Source organism: Schistocerca cancellata, chromosome 4 (genome assembly GCF_023864275.1).
Source record: "Schistocerca cancellata isolate TAMUIC-IGC-003103 chromosome 4, iqSchCanc2.1, whole genome shotgun sequence".
In the NCBI taxonomy this organism is placed as follows: domain Eukaryota; kingdom Metazoa; phylum Arthropoda; class Insecta; order Orthoptera; family Acrididae; genus Schistocerca; species Schistocerca cancellata.
The window spans coordinates 777,137,182-777,152,809 of NC_064629.1; the positions used below are offsets into that span (position 1 = coordinate 777,137,182).

A 15,628-nucleotide genomic window follows, 5' to 3' on the forward strand; every position below is an offset into this window, starting at 1 on the left:
GCATCTGCTTTACCGACAATCAACATTATATGATCGTTCCATTTTAAATCACTCCAAATGCGTACTCCCAGATAATTTATGGAATTAACTGCTTCCAGTTGCTGACCTGCTATTTTGTAGCTAAATGATAAGGGATCTATCTTTCTATGTATTCGTAGCACATTACACTTGTCTACACTGAGATTGAATTGCCATTCCCTGCACCATGCGTCAATTCGCTGCAGATCCTCCTGCATTTCAGTACAATTTTCCATTGGTACAACCTCTTGATACACCACAGCATCACCTGCAAAAAGCCTCAGTGAACTTCCGATGTCATCCACAAGGTCATTTATGTATATTGTGAATAGCAACGGTCCTATGATACTCCCCTGTGGCACACCTGAAACCACTCTTACTTCAGAAGACTTCTCTCCATTGAGAATGACACGCTGTGTTCTGTTATCTAGGAACTCTTCAATCCAATCACAGCAATAAGCAGTAATGCCTCTGCTGGTGGTCCCAGTGGATGTATTGTGAGCCAAATCTAGTACTCTTAATGGTGTTTGGTAGTGAAAAAATTTTTGCTTAGAACAATCATTTCTGTCGCATCCTTGAATATTGACCATTCCTCCTGGGACACCCTAACTTTTGTCAAAGACCTGCTCATCATTCCATTCGTAAAAGTTTCATTATTACACAAGGGTAGAACAGAGGAATCTGTGTTGAGATTCATTGTGCCACTTGCCTGCCAGCACCTAACCACACTTTCTACCACATATCTCTGTGATAAGTGAGCAAAGGCTCATGTAATCACACTGTGCCTTTGGCTGCATGAACTAACTTTGAAGAGATGGGCCAACTGTATACATTTACAAGTATCATATCTGCTCCTATTCAAAGACTTCTGAAGTCAATTCCATGTGGATGTATGATCCAAAAATAGTGTGCAATATTTTCAGTTCATTTAAATGTTGTAAACAGAACCAGTAGTCAAATCCTCCCTATTCCACAGGCCACAAGTCACAAGCCTCACACTGAACCACAAATGCTTTTCCTACACTCCCCTCTCCCTCCTAGGTACCTGAACTGCCTCCTATCCCACCAGCTACTCACCTGATGCACCAAAGTGAGCCACCATATTTCCCATGTTGTCACAAGTCCCCTTCTCCCCTTCTTGGAAGCAAGCCCTGCCATTATGATGTGCTTATTGGGGTGCCACAACAGACCTTGTCCTGACTTCATGTTACATGAGTCTTGATAGCATTGACACTATGCTCTTATTTTGGCATAGCACACCCCATTCATCTATGGTGGCCTATCATTAACAGTTCCCAGGGTAATAAGGTCACACCTGTTTAAGCCATTCACTCAATTAGAATACATTTTTAATGTACTTTTGAACCCACTTCTTTTGTATCTACTAGAGTTACCCTTTGAAATACATCTTCATGATAAGATGCCAGTGCCACCTAACATTACTGATTCTCAGGTGCTACAGCCACTAAACCAGGTAGTGGTCCATGAGAACAGGCTCATTGTTTTGGACTGTGCTGTTTCACATGATGCTGTTGGCAACAGTAAAACCATACACTGATCAGCCAGAACATTATGACTACTGACCTACAATCGATATAAACCCATCCAGGCAATAGCACCATAACCTGGCAAGGAATGGATGCTGGTCAGACACATGCATGTAGTATCAGCGAGCCTCCTTTTCATGCATAGAATGGGGAAGGCATGCAATCTATCTGAGTTTGACTGAGGGCAGATTGTGATGTGACAAGCTGTGATGGAACTAACAACAGATTTTAATGCTGGGCAAAATAGAAGTGTGTCTGAACACACAGTGCACTGAACACTCCTATAAATGGGCCTCCATAGCTGACAACCCATACATGTGCCAATGTTAACACAACAACATCAGTAACTATGACTGAAATGGCCACGTGACTATTGGCACTGGACAATGGCACACTGGCAGATTGTTGCATGGCCTGATGAATCCCAATACCTCCTTCATCATGCTGATGGGAGTGCACGAATCTATCACCTTCCAGGTGAACAGCTCCTTGACACCTATACTGTGGGATGGAGACAAGCTGGCAGTGGCTCCTTTATGCTCTGGCGAACATTCCCATGGGCATCCATAGGCCCAATGGAGCTCATGCAAGGCATGATCACAGCCAACGAGTATCATACACTGGTTGCAGACCACCTACACCCCTTCATGATGATCACATTCCCCAACAGCAGTGGCATTTTTCAACAACATAATGCACCATGTTACAAGGCCAGGAGTGTGATGGAGTGGTTTGAGGAACACAGTGGTGAGTTCCAATTGGTGTGCTGGCCCTCCAACTTGCCAGATCTGAACCTGATCGAACACATCTGGGATGTGATTGAATGTGTCTTTAGAGTTCATCCCCCTCTCCTGGGAATTTATGAGAATTAGGTGACTTGTGTGTGCAGATGTTTTGCCAACTCTCTCCAGCGACCTATCCAAGACCTCATTGCTTCTATGCCATGATGTGTTGCTGCTGTTATCCATGCCAAAGGTGGACGTACTGGATATTAGGTAGGTGTTCATAGTGTTGTGGCTGATCAGTGTTTACTGGCTGTAATGCTGTCTAAATCTGCTTCTCCCCTCTTATTTTTGTCTTATTTTTGCTTCTAGTATGGGTACTGGGAATGAAGTTGTTTGTTTATTTATCTAACCAGGTCTGACTATGGTCATCACGCTCTCTCTTACATGGGACCAGAGCTTCACACACACAGTAACCAAAGAAATAAAATTTTAGTATAACTAATACTATTAAAATCATTTGCATGTCTGTAGTGACAATGTATGTAAGTAATACTAAATATGAACTGACACCTACACCTATGTCTGTACTATGGAAACCACTGTGAGGTGCATGGCAAAGGGTATGTCCCATTGTACCAGCTATTAGGGTTTCTTTCTGTTTCATTCACATATGAAGCACGGAAGGAATTATTGTTTGAATGCCTCTGTGTGTGCAGTAATTATTCTCATCTTATCCTAATGATAAAATTTAATACCAGCAGAACTTGTGCTACTACTACTGCTGCTGCTGCTACTGCTGCTGCATACATTAATAGTGATAATAGCAGTATTATGCAGACACTATATCGTGGCATTTTTGGTGGGGAGTGTTTTGAATTATGGTTGTGTAAGATACCAGTAGAGGTCAGGCCTGAACTACCACTGCCAACTGCAGCAAACAACTACACTGTAGCCACTAGATAATGCTTGTGTGTGTGTTCTAATTTGCTTCGAATTGTGGATTGCTTGTTTTTTTTTATGAAATGAGTGATGAAATGAGTGAAGAGACTACTTCTGGGGATTTAAATGTGACTCTCACCACAACAAAAGGAATCAGTGATCCTTATGATTGTTATGTCAATTCTACTTTTGTAGAAGCACAGAATGCAGACGTAGGATGGCTGTCCTTCAACAGGGAGGCAGGGCTTATTCCCCCACACTGCTCCTCTCCCCTCTTGCAGTCTAAGTTCTCATTTGTTTACAGTCACAGCTGACTGCCTGTGTGATAACAGTAGTAGTAGTAGTAGTAGTAGTAACAATGACAATCATGATAGTGGAAAATATGAAAATAATTTATAGTTGTAGAAAATATATGTTTTCTGATACAATGAGTTCTGGGAAAGTAAATTTAAGTAGACTGTGCCAGCTAAGAATATTGGAGAATGAGGACTATCTGGTTGGAAAGAAGAATGTATAAGGGCAATGAGTGCACACTGGGACAATGGTAACAATTATTGTTGCTTTAGTTGATATGTCATTAATTGTCTTCTGAAGGTGGAGATATTATTCAGTTCTTTAATGCAATGTGGGGGACTATTACAGAGTTGGGTTCCCATTACTTAGAAGGAATTAAAGCAATTGAACAATGGAGTGGGACAGAAAGGAGTTTGCTCTGATAGGAATGAGTGTTTCCACCACATTGTTCAGACAAGAGCATTATGGTCAAGGAGACATACGGGGAACAGTGCACATTGCTAAGACATTAGAGAAGACAAAAGATATGAAAATCTCTGCACACAGCCAGGATAGCCCTGCATATTATGCTGAAATATGGTCAAAGAGGCAAGCATCAAAGATATAATGAACACAGGCATTCATAACAAGTGCCAGGTGCTGTGAGCTTTCCTGAGAAAGGCCTTGCAGAATAAAACTGCTGTGATCAGTAATTGGAAGTATAAGTATTTGTACCAGTTTCTTTTCAGATCAAGAGAAGAGCTTTTTATATTTTTTTAGGGTATGGAGAGAAGTGGTTGATTGGGTTTTGGATGGGTAGAGTTTTAACACTATATTGTGCACCCATTTTGATAGTGCACACAGTATTGAGATTCTCGATAGCTGTCTCCAGGATTATTGCACTTAGATACAACATTAAAATTGCACTTAGGTACAACAGGAGGTTATGAGCATATGGTATGAGTGAAACCAATGCGCTGCACTTTGTGAGCAATTTAGCCTGCCAAGTTTGGCAAGTAAAATGAAGTTGACAGTGTCAAAGGCTTTGCTGAAGTCTAAAGGTACATTTACTTCTGGGATTTGTATCAGCACAAGTATGCACAACATGTATACACATCTCCAGGACATGTATTGTGACTTGTATGAGTGTGATCCTTCCAAGCCATACATATATCATCATGGGTTTACATCTGGCAGTTTTTATCAGTGGGTTCGGTGGTGCAGAGCTGTTCAGAATTTGTAATGGCTTCCCAAACTGATGTGGATAACTTTATATTTTTATGGATGAAGAAAGGAAAGAAAGGCAAAGGCAGTGTTAACAAGAGTTCCTTCACAAATGGACTACGCATGGAGCTTATGGAATGATTGTTCAAGAACTACAACTTGAAGATGGTTGATATTTCAAAAATTATGCGAGGATAAGCATGGATGATTTCGATAGTTTCCTGTCTCTTGTGGATCCTCTTGTGTCCAGAACCAATACAAACTTCTGTGAAGCAATTCCACCATAAATCTGGTTGGCAGTGTACCTCAGATTTTTGGCCACTGAGGATTCCTTTCGAACTTTAATGTACTTGCATAGGATATCAAAAAGTGCAATATGTACAATTACTGACTTTTAAGAATATATAACAATAATATAAGACTATATAATACAGGAATAATATTATATGTAATAAAGTTCTTTAAATTATTCTTATTAATTGCTGTGAAGCTGACAAATGTACCTTGTCCTCATTTTTGCCCCGTACAAAGGGATAAAATAACATTTGAAAAAATTTAATTTTTTAATTTTTATTGTTTATACTGACGATGAGCACTTACTATTATTTTTGATTTCATATAATATGAGCTCTTATATTTTCTTTTGTTAGAGTACCAAAACAGTTTCAGTAATGGAGAACTCTAAAAATATTATCAAATTTTATCTTAATTTGTGCATGCAGGGTCAACATTGTTTGCATGAGACTAAAATATATAAAGGGAAAGCAGTGTACTAGATACAATGATCCTCAAGAGAGATAAATACATAGTAATTTCTTTTCTGAAAAACAGGTGATATTAGTGGTGTCGAGAAAAGTAACATACTGCTTTAAGCACCATTCATAAGCTCTAAAAAGGAAATAAATTTCCAGAAATTTGCTAACAATGAGATACTTTTTAGTACTTTGGAATGATCTGCTTACTTCAAACAGCAATACAGTATCAGATTTCTGGTGACACTTTCTGCATAATGAACATATCTAACAATATTAATTTGTGTTTTATTTTATGCATTCAACACATTACTTTCCTTCGGCACACTCATCAAATTGACATTTGCCTCTTGCAAACAATTCAGTTTACTAAATTAGCCTTTATTTTTATATAGCTATTTTCAAATCAAGTGAAAGTCAGTTTGGTTTCCAAAAGTGTCTGTCAACTGAACAAGCAATCTATGCTTTCACAAATAAAGTTCTCGTTTCAATTAATGATAAAATGGCAACAACAGGATTATTTTGTGACTTATCAAAAGCCTTTGACACAGTGACCCACCAAATCCTATTCGAGAAAGCAGACCAATAAGGATTAAGTGGCATAGCAAATAAGTGAGTAGAATCATACCTCAAAGGTAGAAGGCTAGGAGAGTATTCTTACTAGAAAGAGCAGATAAGCAGTTGTTAGCATCCCACTTAGTAAATTAATAGACTTCATTTACTTCCGGTATGATGGACTTGGAAGAATTATGGGCAAATATTAAACACATTGTAAATCACGCATTGGAGAAGTATGTGCCGAAAAAGTGGGTTACGGACGGAAAAGACCCACCGTGGTTTAACAGCACAATTCGGAGAATGCTCAGGAGGCAAAGACAGTTGCACTCATGGTACAAGAAAGATCAGAAGAATGAGGACAGGCAAAAGTTAGTAGAAATTCATGCTGCTGTAAAAAGAGCGATGCGCAAAGCATACAACCACTACCACCGTCACACCTTAGCAAAAGCTCTTGCTGAACACCCAAGGAAATAATGGTCTTACATAAAATCGGTTAGTGGGTCGAAGGCTTCCATCCAGTCACTCATTGATCAGTCTGGCCTGGCAATGGAAGACAGCAAAACGAAAGCTGAAATTTTAAATTTAGCATTTGAGAAACCTTTCACGCAGGAGGATCGTACAAACATACCGCCATTTGAGTCTCGTACAGATTCCCATATGGAGGACATAGTGATAGACATCCCTGGGGTTGTGAAGCAGCTGAATGGGTTGAAAATAAATAAATCACCAGGTCCTGATGGGATTCCAGTTCAGATTTACAGAGACTACTCTACTGCATTGGCTCCTTACTTAGCTTGCATTTATCATGAATCTCTTGCCCAATGTAAAGTCCTGAGCGACTGGAAAAAAGCACAGGAGACACCTGTATATAAGAAGGGTAGAAGGACAGATCCTCAAAATTACAGACCAATATCCTTAACATCGGTTTCTTGCAGGATTCTCGAACATATTCTCAGTTTGAATATAATGAATTTCCTTGAGGCAGAGAAGTTACTGTCCATGCATCAGCACGCCTTTAGAAAGCATCGCTCCCGCGAAACGCAACTCACCCTTTTTTCACATGATATCTTGCAAACCATGGATGAAGGGTATCACACAGATGCCATATTCCTTGACTTCCGGAAAGTGTTTGACTCAGTGCCCCACTGCAGACTCCTAACTAAGGTACGAGCATATGGGATTGGTTCCCAAATATGTGAGTGGCTCAAAGACTTCTTAAGTAATAGAACCCAGTATGTTGTCCTCGATGGTGAGTGTTCATCGGAGGTGAGGGTATCATCTGGAGTGCCCCAGGGATGTGTGGTAGGTCCACTGTTGTTTTCTATCTACATAAATTATCTTTTGGATAGGGTGGATAGCAATGTGTGGCTGTTTGCTGATGATGCTGTGGTGTACTGGAAGATGTCATCGTTGAGTGACTGTAAGAGGATAAAAGATGACTTGGACAGGATTTGTGATTGGTGTAAAGAATGGCAGCTAACTCTAAGTATAGATAAGTGTAAATTAATGCATATGAATAGGAAAAAGAATCCTGTAATGTTTGAATACTCCATTAGTAGTGTAGCACTTGACACAGTCACGTCGATTAAATATTTGGGCATAACATTGCAGAGTGATATGAAGTGGGACAAGCATGTAATGGCAGTTGTGGGGAAGGCGGGTAGTCGTCTTCATTTCATTGGTAGAATTTTGGGAAGATGTGGATCATCTGTAAAGGAGACCACTTATAAAACACTAATATGACCTATTCTTGAGTACTGCTTGAGCGTTTGGGATCCCTATCAGGTCGGATTGAGGGAGGCCATAGAAGCAATTCAGAGGTGGGCTGCTACATTTGTAACTGGTAGGTTTGATCATCACGTGAGTGTTATGGAAATGCTTCAGGAACTCGGGTGGGAGTCTCTGGAGGAAAGGAGGCATTCTTTTTGTGAATCGCTACTGAGGAAATTTAGAGAACCAGCATTTGAGGCTGACGGCAGTACAATTTTACTGCTGCCAATTAATATTTCACAGAAAGACTACAAAGATAAGATAAGAGAGATTAGGGCTCGTACAGAGGCATATAGGCAGTCATTTTTCCCTCGTTCTGTTAGGGAGTGGAACAGGGAGGGAAGATGCTAGTTGTGGTACGAGGTACCCTCCGCTACGCACCGTATGGTGGATTGCGGAGTATGTATGTAGATGTAGATGTAGAAGGCAGAAAGTAGTACTAGTAGATAGTACTGATGAGATCCATAGTGGCCTGGTTTTGTCTGATTGGAGAACCACTAAAGGTAGAGTGCCCAAAAGGATCCATTCTTGGTCCTTTACTGTTCCTTATATTTAAAAATGACCGACCTCAATGTACAAAGCTACAGTGCTTATCTGTCATGTGAAGATCTTCAAGTATCTGTTAAGAATATTCTTATTGATTTAATGAAATGGTTTAGCATCAATGGATTCTCATTGAAGTCTAATAAGACTAATTATATTCAGTTTACTGCAACTGCTAAAACTGAGGATAAGTTAACTGTGAAGTGTAGCACAGAGCCAATAGAAAGAGTTGAAACAATGAAGTTTTTATGTGTTGTAATTGACTCCAGAGTAAACTGGTCTCATCACATAATAAATCTTCAGTAGAGACTCAGCACATTGATTTTGTCCTACGCATTCTCTCCAAGAGCAGAAATATACACATAATGAAAATAGCATACTATGGATATTTCCATTCTCTTACAACATATGATATTATATTTTGAGGAACCAAACACTAGCAAAGAAAATACTTGTGTCCCAAAAACGTGTTGTAAGAATAATAGATGGCGTCGACTCTAGGTGTAGTTGTAAAACCTTTTCCAGAAACTAAAAATACTTCTCTTACTTCCCAGTGCATATTTTCTCTTATGTGTTTCATCAGCAAAGATACTGAGTTTTATAAAAGAAACAGTGAAAATCATAATCATGGATATGTTATTAGGAGAAAGCATGGTTTCCACAATGATTGTAAAAACCTGTCTATGTGCAAAACGGTGTGCAGTTCCCTGGTGCAAAAGTTTTTAATGCTCTCTCTTCAGATGTTAAAAGCAAATTTGACAGCCATTCCTCTTTTCAGGAGCATCTGAAGCAATTTCTACTGGCAAGGCCATTTACAGTTTGGAAGAGCTTTTAGCCACAATGAAAAATCCTAGCAGATCTGTAGACCACAAATTTTGAGTGTGGTATACCATACTGTAAGTTTGAGCAACGATGTAGGTACCATACTTGTGTAGTATTCATGGTTATTTTCACCCGTTTTGTATTTTTTTATCACTTTCTATGTCTAATGTCTGCTGTAATCTGTCGTTTTTACCACATATGTGTAACTCAAACATGGAGTGTTACTTTTACTTGTATATGATTGACTGCTTTAATACTACCTATGTATAAATTGTTTACTGACACACACTATATCCTTGTGAGCTTATCGCAGCTGGATCAATGGTGTAAGAAATAAATAAATACCTTAAATTGTTGGCAACTGCTTCACCTACATGGCTGAACTGTTCAAATTTTCTGTTTGATAAATTTTTCCCACTTTCTGTAACATTTTTATTAAATCTTCTCTACTGTCTTCTTCTATTTGTTTTCTTGTTCTTTCCTGACTACTTAACTTAGCTCTTCCTCTCCAACTTGCACATGCACTGTCATTTGCTCCTGCAATTTCTTCATGCTCTTCATTATTAGGAGGAGTTGTTTCAGCTTCCTCTACTTCTTACAGAGACATATCAAAAATAAAGTCATCCACCTCATGATCCTCCAAATGAAAAATAATTTCTCTCTTTCTGGGAGGTGGGGCTTTGATGAACTTTACAAAACATAACACATATCTGAGACAAATATATCTTATAAGTCCAAAAGGTTTTGTTGCGAAATTAAAACAACAGTTTCCTTCCCAGCTTACTATGAATGAAAACAAATGGCTGCAAATTGCCAAAGAGTATGAAGAAAATTGGAATTCCCCTTGCTGTCTGGAAGCTATAGATGGGAGGCACATTGACATTGTGGTACCATCCAATAGTGGAAGAGTTTATTTTAATTATAAACAGCACTTCAGCATTTCTCTGCTAGCAGTTGCTGATGCTAATTATAAAATAATTTGTTCTGACGTTGGCACAAAAGAGTGCATTTCAAGTGGTGGTGTACTTAAAGACACTACATTTTATAGTATGCTAAAGAACAAAATACTACAAATATCACCACCATGTTGGCTGCTGTGTCCGAGCGGTTCTAGGCACTTCACTCTGGAACCGTGCAACCACTGCAGTTGCAGGTTCGAATCCTGCCTCGAGAATGGATGTGTGCGATGTCCGTAGGTTAGTTATGTTTAAATAGTTATGAGTTTTAGGAGACTGATGACCTCAGATGTTAAGTCCTATAGTGCTCAGAGCCATTTGAACAATTTGAACCACCACCACCTTCTCTTCCTGGTAGGAATAGGCCTTTGTCCTGTGTTTTCATAGCAGATAAAGCTTTTGGCTTAGAAGAAAATATCAGTAAGCCATTTGCAGACCTGAATCACAAAAACAGTTGGCAATGTATTTATAACTATAGACTGTGTAGAGCAAGAAAAATTACTGCAAATGTGTTTGGCGATATAAGCTCTGTTTTCAGAGTTTTGAGAATGGGTTGCCCATTAGCTCCAGCTGTTGCAAATCTTTTCATGGACAATTTTGAGGATATTGCCTTAGACATGGTACCATTACAGCCTAGTTGTTTCTTTCGATACATTGACAACATGCTTGTCATTTGGCCCCACAGATGTGAAAAACTTGATGAGTTCCTGGAACATCTCAATGGCACTAATGGTAACATCTATTTTACAATGGCGGCAAAAAAAGACAATGCACTGCACTTCCTCAATGTTCTCATCCACCCCAAATGAAATGGATGCCTTGGCCACAGCATCTATAGAAAACTCACCAACACTGATCTTTACTTGCACACCATCAGCCATCATCACCTGACACAGAAGGGCACTGTTTTACAAACATCAGTGCATCATGCAAGAATGATATCAGATGCTGATAACCTGTCCCATGAGCTGAGCCACCTATGCAGGGTCTTCAGGAACAATGGCTATAACAGCTTTCCTGACACTCTGTGGCTCTGTCTTTGGCAATACAAGCTGCCTCCTGAAATGACACAAGGTAAATCAATCTTCAGGCCTCTGGCAAAAGTCCGTCAATTACTGAGACCAGTTAAACATGCAGCAAGTCTCAGAACACTTTCCATATACAAGATACCTTGCAAGTGTGGTGAGTCTTATGTCACACAAACAGCACAGACTGTGGAACAATGTGGGAAGGAGCATAAGAGATCTTATCACTTATGCTACCCTGAGAAATCTGCTTTAGCTGAGCATGCTTTAGAAAATGGACATAAGATAAAATTTGATGAAACATCCATTATGGTCTGCACAAATGACTTCTACAATTGTGTACTTAAAGAAGCCATTGCAATAAAAGTCACCGATAACACCCTAAATAGATATGGTGGCCTGCAGCTCCGCATAGTATGGGATCCAGCGATAGTGTGGTTGAAGCAGTCACATCAAATGCCAAGTCAACATATGCCCATATACGGCAATGCCACAGGCACCAGTGACATCACAGTCAGCAGCTAGTGTATATAAGGGGCTTACCAGCAGCCCCCTAGCAGTCATACCACTTGACCTTGGCCAAGGAGTGCTTGGCTGAAAGCTTGCATAATTTTAATTACTTGACACAGTTGGAAACCCAAGAATTTTTTATTCAATGTTACCCCCATGAGACTCTGTATTCGTACATTGTGCTGGACTACTCTATTATTATGTATCAATGACAATAATAAAGATTAATTCATTTCAAGATGTTCAATGGCAAATATAACTAATCGGGCTGTGAACTTTCTACCAGATTACTAGTGCCACTTCAGAAATAATGAAACTATACACAAGTTAATGACTGACTATAACAGTTTTGTGAGTGTATGTTGTTCCATATCAGCAAGTAAATTTTTTCCAGTTTCAAATACTACAAATAATGCGTCATTTTGGGTGCATAAATTGTAATACAAATATGGAAGAAAATTCCAAAAGATTAATGTGGAATATAAATATATATAAAATTTATTTTAATCTATGATTGGATTTGGACAATTGTCCATTTCCATGTTATAACCATTCTAAGACTGTTCAGCATTAATTATTCAAACCTGAATATACTTCATCACAAGGGATGTAAACACATCAAACACATGCCTGACACTTGAAACTGGACAACTATTTAAAATCAGTTATAATTTAAAACAACAGAAAATGTGTATTCCAGGCATGATTGTTTTTAATCATGTATGTTCTTCCATATTTCATATATGCTCTGTAAACCAAAGAGCTAAGATATACAGATATGTTGATTATAATTTTACATCTTGTTACTGACATACCATGCAGAGGCCAAGAACATCCGACTTCCCCAATGAAACCACATCTAACACTTTTGTCTTCAAAACAACCTTCTGTGAGCTCACTATGCATAACATTGGCCAAATCTTCAATAGACATCTGTAGAGTGCTCTGTGGCTGAAGTCCAGCCACGTAATAACCTGCACAAGATTTTAGATTTATCAGATACATTAGAACAACAATAAATTCAACATACTAAATAAGTACATACATATAAACTATCTAAATACACTCTGTTTTGGGATAAGTAATTGGCACAAATTTCTCTTCTTGGTAACGAAATTGGTCACATTAAAATGTTACATAGTCTACAAACAGTCAGAAAAAGTCCTTAATGATAACAGTATGTGCTGAGTATGAGTCGTTCACCCTCTCTTCCAGCAGTCCATTGCACCAGTGTAATGTGAGGGGCCTACATGATGAAGCCACAGTGGGCCACATTTGCAGACGACAGCCAGAAAATCTGACACAGTCACTTGGCTGACAGGTGGCAGTGGGAGTACCACCAAAGGTTGCTGGCCCATGGACCTGCTTGCTTGTGCATCATCACATGGCCACAAATAGGTCACACTGTATCCTGGCACCACCAGGGAATTTAGGCTAGCACCGAGCTGTGCCAGGCCAGTTAGTTCCTTCATGTCCTCTGGGCCAGGTGCTGACTACAGTAGCGGTCCACCAATCAGAGCTGTCACTAAATAAATCATCCAGATCTCTAACATCACACTACTTCCAGTAACTGCTGCAACGTGGAACCACCAGTGACTACCTCAGGCACCACCAGGAAGTGGTCACTATTGAAACGAATGGCAATGCTATGAATGATAAACCACAAGTTGCAAATATATTTCATAACCATATAGTAGAAAGTATAGGACAAATGTTTCAACATAAAAATCGTAGCAGTATGTTTAAAATGCAACCCTCATAAAATTCAATCATATGAATGTTTCACCAACTTCTACTTCTGAAATTAAGAAAATTATATATTCTCTCAAAAACAATAGCTCATCTGTCTTTGATGGTGTTTCCAATAGAGCATTAAAGACTTGTTCCCATACAAAAAGCCCTGTTTTATTCTGAATACAGTGTGTATCAAATAGAATCATCCAATTTGGCACATCTATATTTCCGAAACTAATAACTATACACAATGAATTTTGTTTTTTGATGAATAGGAAACTCAAAAGTTTTTCCATACCTTTTCACAGGTGTTCCAACATGCCCACCCTGAGATGCGTGGCATATGTCAATGCGGTATCCAGATTGTTCCCACATGATAGCGAGCATGTCTTGAGTTACAGCTTCTACAGCTGCTTTTATGCAATGTCTCAGTTCATTCATGCGCGGGTGCATACAGCACAAGCTGTGGCTGCTCTGTTCGGTTGATGGGACTGGGAAGTACTGTACCATCCATCATACTCACTGGACTTAAGTCCTTGTGATTTTGATTTGATTCCAAAGATGAAGGAACCACTTTGTGGCACTCGCTTAAGAACTGTGTGTATACACACATCAAAAAAAGTTTTGCATCACCCCAGTTCCCAGAACTCCTGAAGTCAGACATTGACTGTGAATATTGTATCACAGACACAGTCCCTTTGACTGTTCAGAGATGTCACTAAACCTGCCCAAAGATGTAAACAGCAATGCATGAGCAGCACCTATGAGATGGAGGGGGTCTGACAGACAATCAGTTCCAGTCATTCCACCAGGAGGGTGGTAAATGGCTCGTGTGTTCTGTAGTTCAACCATGCCTAGACAGTCAGTAGCACGGTTCAATCATGTTCACTTTGTTACTTTGTGCCAAGAAGGGCTCTCAACAAGGGAAGTGTCCGGGCCTCTCGAAGTGAACCAAAGTGATGTTATTCGGACATGGAGGAGATACAGAGAGACAGGAACTGTCAATGACATGCCTCACTCAGGCCACCCAAGGGCTACTACTGCAGTGGATGGCCACAATCTATGGATTAGGGCTCAGAGGAACCCTGACAGCAATGCCACCATGTTGAGTAATGCTTTTTGTGCTGCCACAGGACGTCGTGTTACAACTCAAACTGTGCGCAATAGGCTGCATAATGTGCAAATTCACTCCCAATCTCCATGGCGAGGTCCATCTTCGCAACCACAACACGATGCAGCATGGTACAGATGAGCCCAACAACATGCCGAATGGACTGCTCAGGATTGGCATCACATTCTCTTCACTGATGAGTGTCACATATGCCTTCAACCAGACAATCATCAGAGACGTGTTTGGAGGCAACCGGGTCAGGCTGAATGACTTGAAGGTTTTATAGATGTTAAATGTGTTATTTTTCTATAAGTCTTGTTTAATCAATAGCAACTGATTCCTATCAAACAAACACTTCATCATGCAGATGTTTTTGGATGAAGATTTTTATTTATTTAGTTAGTTATTATTTATTTGTTGATTTTATTTCAAACTTGTTGGGGACGTTAGTACTAGATGAACATCAGTTGGTTTAGAAAAGGTAAAAGTGCAATGAAAACAATTCCAACCTTTCACTTAGTGTGAAATGAAAGTACCAGTAGATTGTGAGGACTTGCTAAACCTCATCAAAAACTGAGGAAGACTCATTAATAGCAACGAAAGATTTCTCCTACCCAGAAGCAAAATTCCACAACATGTGAACTACAAGGTAAATGTTAAAAACACATTAGCAAAAACAAGGAGAACTTTGAAAGAGTTATACTGGCTGTGGTGTCACCGCCAGACACCACACTTGCTAGGTGGTAGCTTTTAAATCGGCCGTGGTCCGCTAATATACGACGGACCCGCGTGTCGCCACTGTCAGTGATGGCAGACCGAGCGCCGCCACACGGCAGGTCTAGAGACACTGACTAACACTCGCCCCAGTTGTACAGCCGACTTTGCAAGGAACGGTTCACTGACAACAACGCTCTCATTTGCCGAGACGATAGTTAGCATAGCCTTCAGCTACATTTGCTACGACCTAGCAAGGCGCCATTACCAGTATAGATATTGAGATTCTATTAATGTATCATCAAGAGCGATGTTCTACAAATGTGGATAAAAGTTAAGTATTCCAGAAGCTACGTACTTTTCTTTATAGCATTCATTACGTATCCTGTTTCAGACCTCACGCCAGC

General features: G+C 39.7%; 1 protein-coding gene across 1 annotated transcript in view; it reads right to left on the reverse strand.

Moving 5' to 3' along the window:
• Positions 1 to 15,628, reverse strand: part of LOC126184605 (phosphotriesterase-related protein) — a 251,206-nt gene that overhangs the window by 101,557 nt on the left and 134,021 nt on the right. Inside the window, exon 4 of the mRNA XM_049927058.1 lies at positions 12,478 to 12,636. Coding sequence (XP_049783015.1) covers positions 12,478 to 12,636 — 159 coding nt within the window. The remainder of the gene's footprint in view (positions 1 to 12,477; positions 12,637 to 15,628) is intronic.